Source organism: Mustela lutreola, chromosome 14 (genome assembly GCF_030435805.1).
Source record: "Mustela lutreola isolate mMusLut2 chromosome 14, mMusLut2.pri, whole genome shotgun sequence".
Taxonomy (NCBI): Eukaryota; Metazoa; Chordata; class Mammalia; order Carnivora; family Mustelidae; genus Mustela; species Mustela lutreola.
The window spans coordinates 52297055-52312035 of record NC_081303.1 but is presented as its reverse complement, the minus strand read 5'-3'; the positions used below and the strand labels follow the sequence as shown (position 1 = coordinate 52312035).

The following is a 14981-nucleotide window of genomic DNA, read 5'->3' as shown; positions in this document are numbered from 1 at the left end:
CACCTGCCCTCCCAAGCCCTGCAGCAAAAACCAGGCTGCTCTCTGTATTTATGAGTCCATTTCTATTTGTGTTTGTTCATTTGTATTGTTTTTTAGATGCCACATACAAGTGAAATCATATGGCATTTATCTTTCTCTATCTGACTTACTTCATTTAGCATAATACTTTCTAGGTCCGTTCCTGTTGTCACAAATGGCAAACTTTCATTCTTTTCTATGGCTGAGTAATATCACAGTGTGTGAGTCTTTGTGAGCTTTCGAGTGTGTGTGTAAATCTTTATCCATTTATCTACTGATGAACACCTAGATTGTTTCTATATCTTGGTTATTGTAAATGATGCTCCAATTAATATAGTGGTGCATGCATCTTTTTCAACTGATGTTTTGTTTTCTTTGGGCAAATACCTAGTAGTGGAATTCCTGGATTATAAGGTATTCCTAATTTTTTTGAGGAACCTCCATACTGTTTTCCATAGTGCCTACAACAGTTTACATCCCCACCAATAGTGCATGGACATTCCCCTTTCTCCACATCCTCACCAACATTTGTTATTTCTTGTCATTTTGATACTATTCATTCTGACTGATGTGAGGTGGTATCTCATTGTGGCTTTCATTTGCATTTCCCCAATGATAAGTGATGTTGAGCATCTTTTCATGTGTCTGTTGCCCATCTGCATGTTTTCTTTGGAAAAATGTCTATTCAGGCTCTCCATTTTTAATTGGATTATTTGGGTTTCTTTGGTATTGACTTATAAGAGTTCTTTATATATTCTGGATATCAATCCCTTATTGGATATACCATTTACAAATATCTTCCCTCATTGAGTAGGCTGCATTTTCATCTTGTTGATGGTTTCCTTTGCGGTGCAAAAGCTTTTCAGTTTGATGTAATCTATTTTTGCTTTTTTTTTTTTTTTTTTTTTTTGCCCCTTGCCTCAGGAGATATATTTAGAAAAATGTTGGTCAAGGCCAATGTCTAAGTGATTACTGCCTTTTTTTTTTAGGGGTTTTATGGTGTCAGGTCTTACATTTAGGCCTTCTATCCATTTTGAGTTTATCATTGTGTATGGTGTAAGAGAGTGGCCCAGTTTCATTCTTTTGCATGTGACTGTCCAGTTCTCCCAAGATTTATTGAAGAGACTGTCTTTTCCCTGTTGTATATCTTTCCCTCTTCTGTAGATGAACTAACTGATCTATACATGTGGATTTATTTCTGGGTTTTCTATCCTGTTCCATTGATCTATGTATCTATTTCTGTGCCAGTATCATACTGTTTTGATTACTACAGCTTTGCAGTACATCTTGAAATCTGGGATTGTGATACCTCCAGCTGTGGTTATATGAGGCCTTTTGTGGTTTCATTTAAATTTTAGGATTATTGGTTCTGGTTCTGTGAAAAACATTATTGGCATTTTGATAGGGAGTGCACTGAATCTATAGATTGCTTTCAGTAGTATAGACTATTTTTTAAAATTTTTAAAGAAGATACATAAAAGGCTCATAATCCCTCAGTAATCCCAAGTGTTCCCTCTTTTGTCCTACATAATATAACTGAAATACATTTATAAGTGTCCTGAAAATCTACTTCAAGTGAATAATTCTTTCTAGTTACATCACTGCCTGGCAGTAAGGATGTGACAAAGTCTTAGGAAACTTGCTATTCTTTTATGATAGAGACTGAATGAGGATACTGTAAGATCCACAGGAGAATGTCCTTTCAATCTGAACACCAAGGGAAGCTGTATTTCTCCTGAATTACTAGTTTATTTCTCATCTTATGCAACTGATCATGTCTTCTTTGCTCTGGCAAATTTTGTGGCCCATCTCCAGGAACTATATAGGAACTCACAGAATTCACATTGTAGACCAACTCTATGCCTGGTTTGGATTTTTCCCCTTATTACCTTTTTTCTGTGCTTTATTTTTTGCTTATTTTAAGCTACTGCACATATTTATATGAACCATTGAAATTTTCTTCGGAATATATGAAACTAATAGGTAGGGCTGAGTGTTAAACTCACAGTCAATAAATTCACATTACCCCATTTAAACCTCATAGCATCTCTGCAAGAAGGTTTTCATTATCACCAGTAGAGTGGTTGAGAAAAATTAATTTCACCCAGATACAAATACCTTACAGAGTAAAAGTCTAAGCAGGAAGCTCCAAAGTTCTACTAAAGAACATAAAAAGACAAACAAAACACCTAGCCATATCTAAAGAAAAGTAATTATAGATTATAGATTAACTAAAGTCAAATGAGACTATGGGAAATGGATGACCTTAGCCAAAGCTTCCTAAGTGAATACTTTAAGAGTATTAGTAAGTTAATTATATGATCTTAATATAACGCCTTTTGATTCACCTACATCCTGTTTTTGTTTAAACAAACAAACAAAATCTGTTTTATTTGTTTTACTAATTTCCTATTTTAACCCACTCTCTCCAGACTGTCGAAAGAATAATGCTTTATATTTAAAGGAAAAAAAAAAAACCTTTTTCTCCCAGAAAATATTACCAACTTTGAAAACTCCATAGCTTTCCTTATAAATTAACTACTGTAATATGGGCTCAGAGGGACATAGATGTTATATGATTTTTTTTCTACCTTTAGAAGCATTAACATTTGTTTACATTTTGTCCTGTTATTTAGTAGCATGAAATCACATCTGCTTACATTATAAACATAGTTGTTGGGCATAATAATTGGATTCTGGTTCTACCTTTTGTGATTACATAACTTGGATAAGCTATGTATTTCTGTACTTCAGATTATTCATTAAAAAAGGGGGGAAAACAGAATTCCTAAGAGCTGATGTGAAGATTAAATGAAATAATACATGTAACACACTCAGAACAATGTGTGGCATACATTCAGCTCCTGATAAACATCCCCTGCCTTTATAAGCAGCAATGCGGTGCCATTCGTTTTCACCGGATCTTCTATATTCCCAGCAAAAATAGGTGAAATGGTACATGAACCCTTCTGGAGAGATAGGCAAGAAAAAGAAACAAAATACTGAACGCTTCCATTTATAATCTGCCAAAATCATCACCGCGTGTTATGGCAGTGATTAAAGTCCTTGCCATCGCTCCTTACTGGTACTTGAGCGGCTTACTGATCACCCTATCTGATTCCTAGGGGATCGAGTGGTATTTCAGTTTTTGACAGGACCGAGACAGCAGGCTGTCCATTATTAAACCACACATCTGGTCCTTGTTGTTAATAACTGGTTGTTTGCAATATGTGGACAATCTACAAGTTTTCCCACAGGGAGTCAAATGAGGCTGAAATGTGTTAATCCTCTTTTATCCCTATCCACAGTGATTTACAAGATGGGCTAAGTGTGCGCCTGTACTAGCGATTCATCTTTATGATTCGGTGCAAAGTCCAGTGCAAGAAAACCAAAAAAAAAGCAGTCCTTTATTTCTTAGATTCATTGTTCTTGGCTTTGCATGCAAAATCCATTTCTTATACATATTTACATACTGTGAAAATTGGAATTAATATAGCTCTGCGTTCAAAGAATGCATACACAGAGGGCACGATGCTCACTCTATAAAGCCATGCCATAGTTGCAGGAGTGCAGAGTACTAAAGCACAGTTCCAAAGAGAAGCCCATTGAAAACTGGAAACAGGAAAGGGTCAAAGAGTGAGGGTTTACTGCCAGCCACAGTCCCCTACAGACCAGCCAAGCTTGCCAGTCAGGGTTTCTGCTTCTGTTTATTTTTACTGCTCCTATTTGTCAGAAAAAGATAAAGATAAATATGAGCAATCCAAAAGAATATTATGGAAAGAAATCTCACTGTCCTCAGTCCCCCTCTTTTGAGGATCCTCTTTTCCCCCACACCCAGGAGCATTTCTCCCCTATTCCTTCCAGGCAACTGGGGCTTTTATAGCCTCTGATTCACTCCACAACTCCAAACCATCTCTACTTCCCAGGCAAAGGAGACAAATAAATCTAATGCCACTGGTGTACTGAATTAGCTTACATAAATGATTTATTTTTTCCCCCTGAAATTATACTACATCTTAGATTCTCTTTAAGAGTCTGCTTGCTATAGTTGTATCTAGTTACAAGAATCAAGGTCACAAAGTTCTAATCCACTCTTAGGCCTCCAGATGATCAGATGCAAAGGACCCAAAGCCATTTTCACAGCACTTTCTTTGCCTTCATGAAGCTGGGGTTTTTATTCATCTGCTGCAAGCAAGCACATGGTCACTCTGCTATAAGAGATGTATGCAAAGCAGACATTTCTGGCCCTGCTTATCCATATCTCCTCTATCTAGGCAGTACATTCACCTCTATTTCACTTTCTTCAACTCCACACAACCACTTCTGAATTTATACTGAGGATGAGATGTTATCAGTGCCCTAGATATACCTTGTCTTCTCACTCTGTGCTCTAAATGACTTTCTCTGACATTGCAACTTTAGTACTGTCTGATGATTAAGATCCTTCTGAAAAGAATTGTTTTTTTCATGATCCATTAAAAAAATAAAAATAAGGGCCCCTGGATGGCTCCGTCAGTTAAGTGTCTGCCTTGGGCTCAGGCCATGATCCCAGTGTCCCCGAAAGAGCCTGCATGGGGCTCCCTGCTCACTGGGGAGCCTGCTCTCCCTCTGCCAACGTTTTCCCCTGCTTATGCACACTCTCTCTCTCTCTCAAAATAACTGAATAAAATCTTTTTTTAAAATTTTTTTATTTTATTTTTTCAGTGTTCCAAGATTCATTGTTTATTGATCACACCCAGTGTTCCATGCAATATGTGCCCTTCTTAATAGCCACCACCAGGCTCTCCCAACCCCCACAGCCTCCCTCCAAAACCCTCAGTTTGTTTCTCAGAGTCCACAGTCTCTCATGGTTCTTCTCCTCCTCCTAGTCCCCTAACTCACTTTTCCTCTTCTTCTCCCAATCTTTTTAAAAACTTAAAAAAAAAAAAAAGCATATTGAGTCAAGGACTGACACAAAGTAAAAGTAATGGTCTTTCTGGTTCATTATCTACTACTTCAACTAATTTTAATTTGCAATTTAAAACACATAAAAGTATTAGTTTAAAAACATCTTGATCAAATGTATTCAATATTGCTCACATGGGATGCCTGGCTGGCTCAGTGAGAAAAGCATGCAACTCTTGATCTTGGGGTCATAAGTTTGAGGCCCATGTTGTGCGTAGAGATTACTTAAATACATACATACATGCATATATACATACCTAGACTTTTATAAATAAATAAATAAATACTGCTCCCAAGAGGTCATGCTAACTTAATTTCAAAGTATATAAAAAATATATGTTTATAAAAAATAAAAAATAAAAAAATAAAAAATAAAAAATCAAACTATAAATATATAAAGCATCTGGTTAGATCTTATTGAAAAAGTATTTCTTTTTGCTTTACTTTCTAAAAGTAACTTAGATAAGGATGGTGCATAAGTAAGACAATATTGGCAATACATAAATATGCTGATAAAAACAGGCAAACCAATGACAAAGGGATTTATGAACATGTAAAACATTTTAATAAACAAGAACATGATTTAGAAAAGCCCACAAAAATACCACATCCACTATTGACAAGAAGAAAATAAAAGCTTGGCCTAAGCCACAGGTACACATATGACTAAATATATTGTTAGTTTAATTTTTATTTTGTACTAATAATGAAGATGAAAGCTCTATGTGTTTAGCCTTCATTTGTATTATTTCCTGTACTACCTTTCAAATGTATTTTTGCAGAAGTTGAGTTACATTACTAACAGAGAAGGGGTAAAGTTTGTTAATAATTTTGATAAAACAAGTTAGCTGAAATCATTTTCTTTGGCAGCCATAAAGAAGTATGCTTTTGCAGCCATCCTCAAGACTAACTGGAAGCTGCCATGGAGAACCTATTTAGTACAAAGTTTAATCTCCTTGAGGCACCTGGGTGGCTCAGTCTGTTAAATGCCTGACTCTTGATTTCAGCTCAGGTAATGATCTTAGGGTCATAAGATCGAGCCCCACATGCAGCCTGTTTAAGGTTCTCTCTCTCTCTCCCTTTCCCTTTGCCCCAGTACCCCTCACTCTCTTATAAAGAAAAAAGAAAAGGAAGCTTAATTTCCTTAAAATGTCACATAACTTATGCAGAAAATGAAATTTCTACATTCCAAAATTCCTTATTCAAGACTTATTATACATAAAAGTACTCCAAAAAATTACAAGTGTAATAATATTCACAGAAGAGGTATTACTAACACATAAGCATATACAGAAAATGGATATATATATGAGAGTAGGTAAATGGTGCAAACTTTAAAAATAAATTCCATGTAAGAAAGTAATAAATAAATAAATTCTACATAATCTGAAAAGCCACATTTTAAAATATATTTTCTTTTTTTTTTTTTTAAGATTTTATTTATTTATTTGACAGGCAGAGATCACAAGTAGGCAGAGAGGCAGGCAGAGAGAGAGGAGAAAGCAGGTTCCCTGTTAAGCAGAAAGCCCAAAGGGGGGCTCCATCCCAGGACCCTGGGATCATGACCTGAGCAGAAGGCAGAGGCTTTAACCAACTGTTAGCCACCCAGGTGCCCCAAAAAGCCGCATTTCAATTATAAGGTCAGGTCAAAAGGAAGAAATCAAATACATTTTTATATAAAATATTAATGTTTGAATTCTTATGGCTACTGATAAACAAAAATTATTAAAAATGAATATTTCTCTGCATTGTATGATTTACACTGTATGTATCTAAAGTCATTTTATGCACCATTACCTACTTCAGTAGTAGGCAATTTTTTTCTTTCCTTATTCATGGAGCTTTCCCTTAATGTAATAGACAGTGCTAAGAAATATAGCATTATCTATATTCTCTTAACAATAAATGCTTAAATCATTTTTATAGATATTACATATGCAAGTTGATTCAACTATATAATTAAACAGTAAAAATAATACTCGATTCTTTTTACTAACACAAAATATTTTAAGATTGTATTTAATGACCTGAACTTACTAGTTTATAATAAGTACTTTATATCAAATGGCTACTTTTCAAAATAATATATAATTATATTAAGGGAGATAAAAATCAGTAGGTTATATAAATGTGCCACTCCACACCCATTCTTCCAATTTAACTTTATAAAATAAATGAATATATTTGCATTATATGATATCTAAAATTACATATACTCCAAAAGCTTTCCAAACTTTTTTTGCCATTTTATAAATACCTCTTAAACTACTAATTCATTGAATTGCACTCTTTGTTCAAATCCTTTTATGATTTCAATTACTACAGTGCATTAGGTTACTTGCTTACATTACTTTTGAATGCCACCTATAAAATATGAAAGATAACACTTAAAATTACTAGAGTTGAAACAACTGATCAGATATTTGAAAACTGAGTGGTGTTAATTAAATAAAAGGCCTAGTCCTCTGTGACTGCAACTGAGAATTGTCCACTAACAGTAATGACAATTACTGAATTATCAACAGTCATGACAATTCATCCACATCCAGTGCATTGTGTTCTGAACTTTAAAATTACTAAGTCATAAGAGGATGAGAAGGGCTTGTTCTGTCTTAAGACATTTAAAACTTGAAATTTACCAACACTAAACTGCAAGAGCACATTCTAAATCTTTATTGTCTTATGAATCGTAGAAATGTTAAAACAATAAACAGTAGACGTGAAGGCTGCAACAATTCTACATATGACAGAATGGCTTCCATATAAACCGGTTAAAATCAGTCTCTAATCATATTAGTTTTAATCATAGAGTAACTTTGAGGATACTAAGAATCCTAAATATTAGATTCAAAATATATAGAATACCTTGAGTCATCCCTAATACAGTGACTTCAGCTACTTTATTTTCAAACAACACTGACTAGCCTATGAAAAAGGGTGTATGATTACCTTGACAGTCTTAAAATTGAAATTCCACAAAAACATCATCATAGCATAAACAATACTGTCAATATTCAGGAGGGGAGCTTATCTCTAAAAACATCTGTGAACACCTCCTGACAAAGCACTGCTTCACATTCCTCCTTATATTGTTCTTAAAACCTAACTTAATAAGGCCCTGAGATGCAGCATGGAGTCAAATACTAGCTGAATGGATAAATGACCATTAAGAAATGTTTCATGAGCCACTTGAATTAGATTTTTGTGTTTTACTCAGGATGCCAAAGAAATAAATGTGAGTCATATGTGCAACAGACATCTCTACATCTCTAGGCATTAGCAGTGTTCTCATTTAGCAACTCTCAAAGTTATTTCATGGCCTCAGAGAACTAATGTTATTCATGTGCTAAATGTGCAGTTCTCTGCAATGCTACATCTAACCCTGCTCCTTTATGTCCTACTCAGAAAAGGTCATCAGAATGCAAATCAGGGAGAGGGAATTATGTAAAGATGATACTGATTCATACACACACACACAAATTCTATACATATGTGTGTCACATGTACATACATATTACATTACGTATACACTTAAGCACGTGTATTTCCATATATGTGATACAGTATAAACTGAACTATCCAAAGTTAGTTCGCAGAAAATCTATGGTGTAGAGACCACCAAAATTCCACTTTCACCACACTCCACACATCTATCATATGGCTTACTCATTTTCATAAGACAATCATGCCTTATTAAGATTTAATTTAAAAAAAATTTTTAAAGATTTTATTTATTTGACAGAGAGAAAGAGAGAGAGAGAGAGTGCAAGCAGGGGGAGGGGCAGAGGGAGAAGCAGGCTCTCCACTAAGCAAAAAGCCCGATGTGGGACTTGATTCCAGGACCTAGGGATCATGACCTGAGCTAAAGTCAGATGCTTAACCAACTGAGCTACCCCAGCATCCTTTAATTTAAAATTCTTAACATGAAGAGCAAAGTAGAATGTGCCTACTTTCCCATCAGCTGATTTCTCCATCATTTCTAGGATGTGACTCTAGAAGAAGATACCCAATCTTGGTTCAGATTCCCCCAGAAGCATACCTTGAGATAAGGATTGGAGCATAAGTAGTTTCTTTGGGAACTGAACCCAGAAAATATCAGTAGGGGGAGAGGGGAAGAAATCCGATTAAGCTTGTGATATTAAACCAATTATAACTATGGGCAACTGGAGCTTGTCCCATTGGACACAGTGTAGAACATGTTTCAGAATTATCACAACCAAGGAGTTAGAAAGCTAAGGTATTTATCTAACAATTCCTTATTTATTCATTTACTCAGAGGCACTTTTGACCTGGGGAACCCTGAGACTGAGGAGGTGATGGGGTTGGGGGAATATGACAAAACAAAAAACAAAAATTTCAGGCAAAGAATATTCATAGAAAATAGCCTAAAGATTATGAACAAATCACTAAATGTATCTGTTGGTATAAACCATCTACCCACTCTTCTATGAAAGAATGCTTTCTCTTCAGCTCCATAGGAATTTAGTCCATGATAACTGAGTCGAATAAGAAAGCTCCTTAGACTCAGTTGCAAAGAGGAAGTTGTGAGCACAAGACAAAAGAGATGACTTTACTTACTGCATATTAATTTAGAATTCTGAAGAAATATAACAGAAGAACTGAAAATTGCTAATCAGAAGTGAAGAAGGGAACTAACATTTAATGAGCATGTAAACTGTGCTAGATGCTGCTTAATTATTCCTACAAATTCAAACAAACTTAATGGAAAGAACTTAGGAGTTTCTTGAAGAATCTGAGTCACAAAGAACCAAATTCAAGTGTCATCCCTGCGCTTACAAGATAGATTACCAAAAGAAGCATTTAATTTCCCAGAAACTTAGTTTCCTAGTTCCTAAAATACACATACACACATAAACCCCTGCAGACAGACAGACAGACAGACGCACACACACACCATTAGCGTAGTTAACAAATTAGATTAGCCAGTGCTTAGTGCCAACTAAGTGTTAGTTTTGTACCTTACAGAAATAAGATCATTGAATTTCATAGTGGTCAAATGACTTGCCCAAGGACACTCAGCTAGTGGGAAAATAAGCAAAGGATTGAAGTCTGAGTCACTATTAACCCAAGGATCTTGTCTTCAAAGGACAACAAATGGAACTAAAACTCGATATTAAGTTTTCATGAAGCTACAAAATCAGCCAAATGGATGAACAATTTTTTAATGTTTAATGCCTAATTTTAATAGTAAATATGGCCTACATTTTAAATTAAAGTTGTGCTAGCATAAACTTCTATTATAATGGATATTTTAACTAACTATGTAAAACTTATTTTTAATAGCAGTGACTTACTTGGGTAGTATTCAACTAACCAAAATTCCTAGTTACTGAAATATATCTGCAGCATCCTTGGAAAAATGAAGGAAATCTCAGGAACAATTAACATCTTGGATACAATATTAAAAAACAAACAATCTTGTCACCACAAGTCCAAAATATATCCTCTGTGAATTCAGTCCATCTCACAATTTCTAGAATGAAGATTTCTATTCTACATAATGATCGCGTAGTCCTGAAGTAATAAATATAGATTCCATCCCTATAATCATAATGGTGCGTTTGATAAGTCATTTAACCAGGCTACTACAGTTTATCTAAACATCAACTAACTTTCCTATTTATTTAGATATCCATTTCCTTCTCTTCAGTCATCCAGAACACCTTACTTTCCAAGCATACTGGTAAACTGGCATTTTTTCTTTTAACCCTTAACAAACACATGTGTTTTGCCTTAAAAAAGAGGCTGCATTGAAATATTACCCTCTGAGAAACATCCATGCCCCTTTAAATTATTATGAAACCAAAGAAGAAGTCTAAAATTTATGCCCAAGATAAAAGCCTGTGTGTGTAGAGACAGGAGTTGGTATTGGGAGCTGAAATGGTGAGGAAGAAAAGGAGAATATTTCCCAGTGCTGAATCGGGATGAGATTTTGTGAACAGGACCAATAATGGATCTACTTTGTAATTAAAATAGAACATTAGTACCAAACTGAACTTCAGGGAAATATTTCAATTGAGTTAAGAGCCTAGTTAGTATACATAGCTCATTTAAAAACAAAAACATATGACATGTGATACATGAAATGACTATTCCAGAAAATACTAAATTCAATGAAACATAAAATGTGCCTTTTAAATAATGAATCAGATGGCTGGAGGAATTTCAGAAGTTCAACTAGGTAAAGCAGTGATGCTCTGGATAAAACACATGAACAATATTTTGCTAGTAATAAACATTTTCGCTCTCAAACTTAGTTTTAATCTTGTGACATACATACTAGTTAGGTTAAAAATCTATGAACTACCAAAAGGTTGGGTCATGCTCTACAAACACCATTACTAACTACAGTCACAGTTACCTGTTCAAAGTTGAGTATTTTCAGTTGACGTCATTTTCCCTAACTACCTGTTACATATTTAAACCAATTGTCTGTCTGTAACTCCAAACGTTTAAAGAGCATAAAATTCCCAGTAGCAGGTGAACACGTTAACAAGAAAACACTGACAAGGAGTAAGCAAACGGGTGCAAGAGATTTTAAGTTTCTTATGTGCTTTTTCAATCAACTTGGATACGTTTTTCAAATTTGAGGAACACCTTAAGGGAAAAAAAATGAAAATTACATGGCACTGACACTGCGTGCCATTTGGATGTATTGTACCTCTAGCAGCCGCCTTATACACACCGTAGGAAAGCGCAGAGAGACAAAAGAGTAAGTACCCAATAAATGCAATAAATGCTTTGCAAGGATCAGAAAGTGAAAAGGAAGAGCTCCTTGTCCAAGGCAATTGCTCTATGCAGTCAAAATGGAGAGACAAATCAAAGAGTCCCTCTCAGTCCCTCCCCCAGTCTCGGGCTCCCTTTTTCTTCTCCCCTGTTCCCCCTTCAGCCTCCCTCATCTCTGGCTCGTTTTCAGCCGTGCTGCCGGAGCAAGACTGCACCGCACCACTCACCTGTCGTCGTTTTGCCATCCCTGGTCCCCTAGCAGCAAATCCCGAAACCTGTACCTAGGAGGCAGAGGGGGCACTTCGCTCTCCAAATCAACCATCCTTCCTCAAAGAGTGGGAAACATAAAACGACGAACGGAGAAGAGGAGGGAGAGAGAAAGAAAATTCTGCGGAGTAGAGGGAGAGGACTGACAAGATGTGGGGGGCCACAGAGGGACGGGGAAGGGGAAGGGGCTCGGGAGGGGGAGGGGTCGGCTCCGTGCCGGAAGCTGAGGCCGAAAGGGGGCTGGCGCCTCTCTCCAGAGGGTGTGATGGGGATGATGCAAACCGAGCCCAGGAGCAAAAGTCTGGCTCTGACAAGAATCTACGCTGCCAAGGAACCGCCCCCAGGCTCGGCACCGCCTCTGGTCCCCAGGACTCGGGGGAGGCGGGAACGCAAAAGTTACTTCGCGGAAAAAAAAAAAAAAAAAAGGAAGAAAGAAAGAAAGAAAACCCGAACACGCACGGTGCCTAGAAAGAGGGGAGGAGGCGTGCGAGCCGCGCGCTGGGGAGGCACTTTCCTAAAAGGCAGGTCGAGGAGCCTCCTCCGAGGGCGATCCCGACCGCGGGTCCCCGCGCGGGCGTGCACGCGGCACAGCCCCGAGCGGGCGCGAGGGGGACCGTGGGTTTGGTCCCAGCTGCGGCCAACCCGGCTCTCCCCGCCAGAGCCTTCGCAACTGCCGCCGGGGGCCGAGCCAATGAGACTCCCCCTCATTAGCATAACACCATGACGGCATGGAGGTGCCTTGGGGACAACCAATGGGGGCGAGCCTAATTAGCGGATTCCCGGGGGCGGGGGCCGCAGGGTGTCGGGAGTGTTCCCAGGTGCCCCGCGCGCCGTCGCTGGGCTCGCCTTCGGCTCGGGTAAGCGGGGTGGAGAGCGCACCAACGTGGAGAGGGAATCCCCGCTCCAAGCCTCAGGAAAGCACCCCCCCCCTTTTTTTTTTCTTTTTTTCTCACAGTCTGAAAGAAAGGAAGGTGTTTCCCAGATTCTGGGTAAGAATGAAGGGGCCACTTTAGGCCGTTAAAGAGAAACATTTAGATGAGGGCTAGGAAACCACATCGAAACGCCTGGAGGTTTAGCACCAGCGGTGGCAATTATATTACTGTTGCTGCTGCTGCTAGTAGCGCTGTGGGCTTCCAGGTTGCACGGCCTTAGCCTTCGGAGTTCCCCCTTAGTGGCCCAGACAGCCAGAGGAAGAAGTGAATCCAAGAGTCTAGAGTTGATTTTTCCGTATCATCCTCTGCTGATAAGAACCTTGGGGTACAAGCCCGAGCTATGTTTGCGCGGATTGTCTCCTGCCAAGCACTGATTTCATCAGGGTATACGCAGTCCCTCAGTACTTAGCCACCTGGGAGGCACAGGCCCTGAGGACTCAGAGACTTGACCACCCGTCCCCCAGGCTCTCAGGAATCTCATACTTGGCTTGGAAAAACAAGTTTAGAAGTGTAGTGACACCTGATAGGAGACAAAGTTATCAAACCTCAGATAAAGAGATGTGGAAGTCCCTGTGAGATAACACACTTAATTCATGGAGAGGTCAAGGAAGACCTTGAAAGTGAACCAAACCTTCTATATTCATTTGCAACCTCTGTAAGGCAAGTGAAGAAAGTAGTGAAGGGGGTGGGGACAATAGTAAGAGCAGGGGCTAAGTGATTAAAAAAAAAAAAAAAAAAAGTTTGGTTTATTCAGGAGACAGGGGTTAATTTGGTATGGCTAGTTCTCAGTGACGTCATGTAGTGGAGGGTTTAGACACAAAGTTGGAAATGCAAGAAGAAATCACCAGAAAGATAATATCAGATAAAATAGGATGAGTACCTAAACATGAAGAATCATAATAGAAATAGTCATACCCTGCGTCTCTATCTTCCCAATCCCACCCATCTCAAATGACATATCCTTTATTAGATTTCCTGATTCTTCCAGCTAATGATGATGCCTTTCTTCCTTTGAACACTTCCTACCCCTGTGAGTATTTTGCTTTTAGTACTTACTGTAGTCTATCTCCTCTCTCTGCCTGTGGCTTATCTTTCTAGCGCAGTACCTTCAAAACAGCAAAATCTCAGCAGATCTATGTAGAGATGCATTAAAACCTAGAAAATTAATATTTTTTCACATTTGCTGTAGCTCCAGAATTATGTATTGGTTTGTGTTTCTTTGGCATGAACTTTGGTAATCACTTTGCCAAATGAGAATGTTATATCACTGCATTGTTAGTTTGGGCGTGGGAGGAGAAAATATCTGTTTTATATTCTGGAGCTTATTATCTGCTGTTATGATAATTCTATGAAGTTTATTTTTTTAATATCCCAGGTTAATTTTTTTTTATTTTAATAGTCTGCCTTTAGACATTTGGCATAAAACTATAATATTTAGTATCAGTAACAGACTCAAAAAAAGGGGGGCACTAAAAAAGAAAAAATTAGCTATTGAATGTTAGATTCCTGAGAAGCTGGACGTTAGAGTAAAGCAATAATATTCTACTTTAAAAAGAGCTATGCATCCTTATTTTATTGTTACAGACTTAATTATTTGGCTTCCAAATGCCCAGATAACATTTGAGGAGGAAGCAAATGTATTAAAAAGAAAAAAAAAATTAAAGAAATAAGTAAAAACCTATTCAGCTAATAGTGGTATAGCCCAGCTGTTAAGGATACAAATGGTACAAGGTATCCTGATGTGCCAAGCCAAACTGGTTGGAGACTACTGCAGTAATGATACACTGATGTTCTGTGTGCTTTCACATTGTCACAGTGAAGAATCTTACACTTCTAAATTAAAGAAAATCCTAAAAATAATGCAATATAAAAAAACTATCCTGATTGTTAAAATAAAGCAATATTTGAGCACTGAAACTTAAATTTATAATTGAAAGATCCTCTTGCTGTCCTTTATATTTCCTTTTCATTTTTCTTTAAGCAGACTTTTTTATTTTTGTCATTAATTTTGACTTTAAGTCTCCCACCTGTCTTTCTACACTTTTATTCTGTTTTTTTTTTTTCCATGTCATG

The 14981-nt window shown here is 37.4% G+C and overlaps 1 protein-coding gene across 4 annotated transcripts in view; it reads right to left on the bottom strand.

Moving 5' to 3' along the window:
* Window positions 1-12623, bottom strand: part of KCNT2 (potassium sodium-activated channel subfamily T member 2) — a 351736-nt gene extending 339113 nt beyond the window's left edge. For all 4 annotated transcript variants that reach the window (XM_059146350.1, XM_059146351.1, XM_059146352.1 and 1 more), the window contains exon 1: window positions 11937-12623. In XM_059146350.1, coding sequence (XP_059002333.1) covers window positions 11937-12031 — 95 coding nt within the window. In that variant the 5' untranslated portion in view covers window positions 12032-12623. The remainder of the gene's footprint in view (window positions 1-11936) is intronic.
* Between the last annotated feature and the right edge of the window lie 2358 nt (window positions 12624-14981).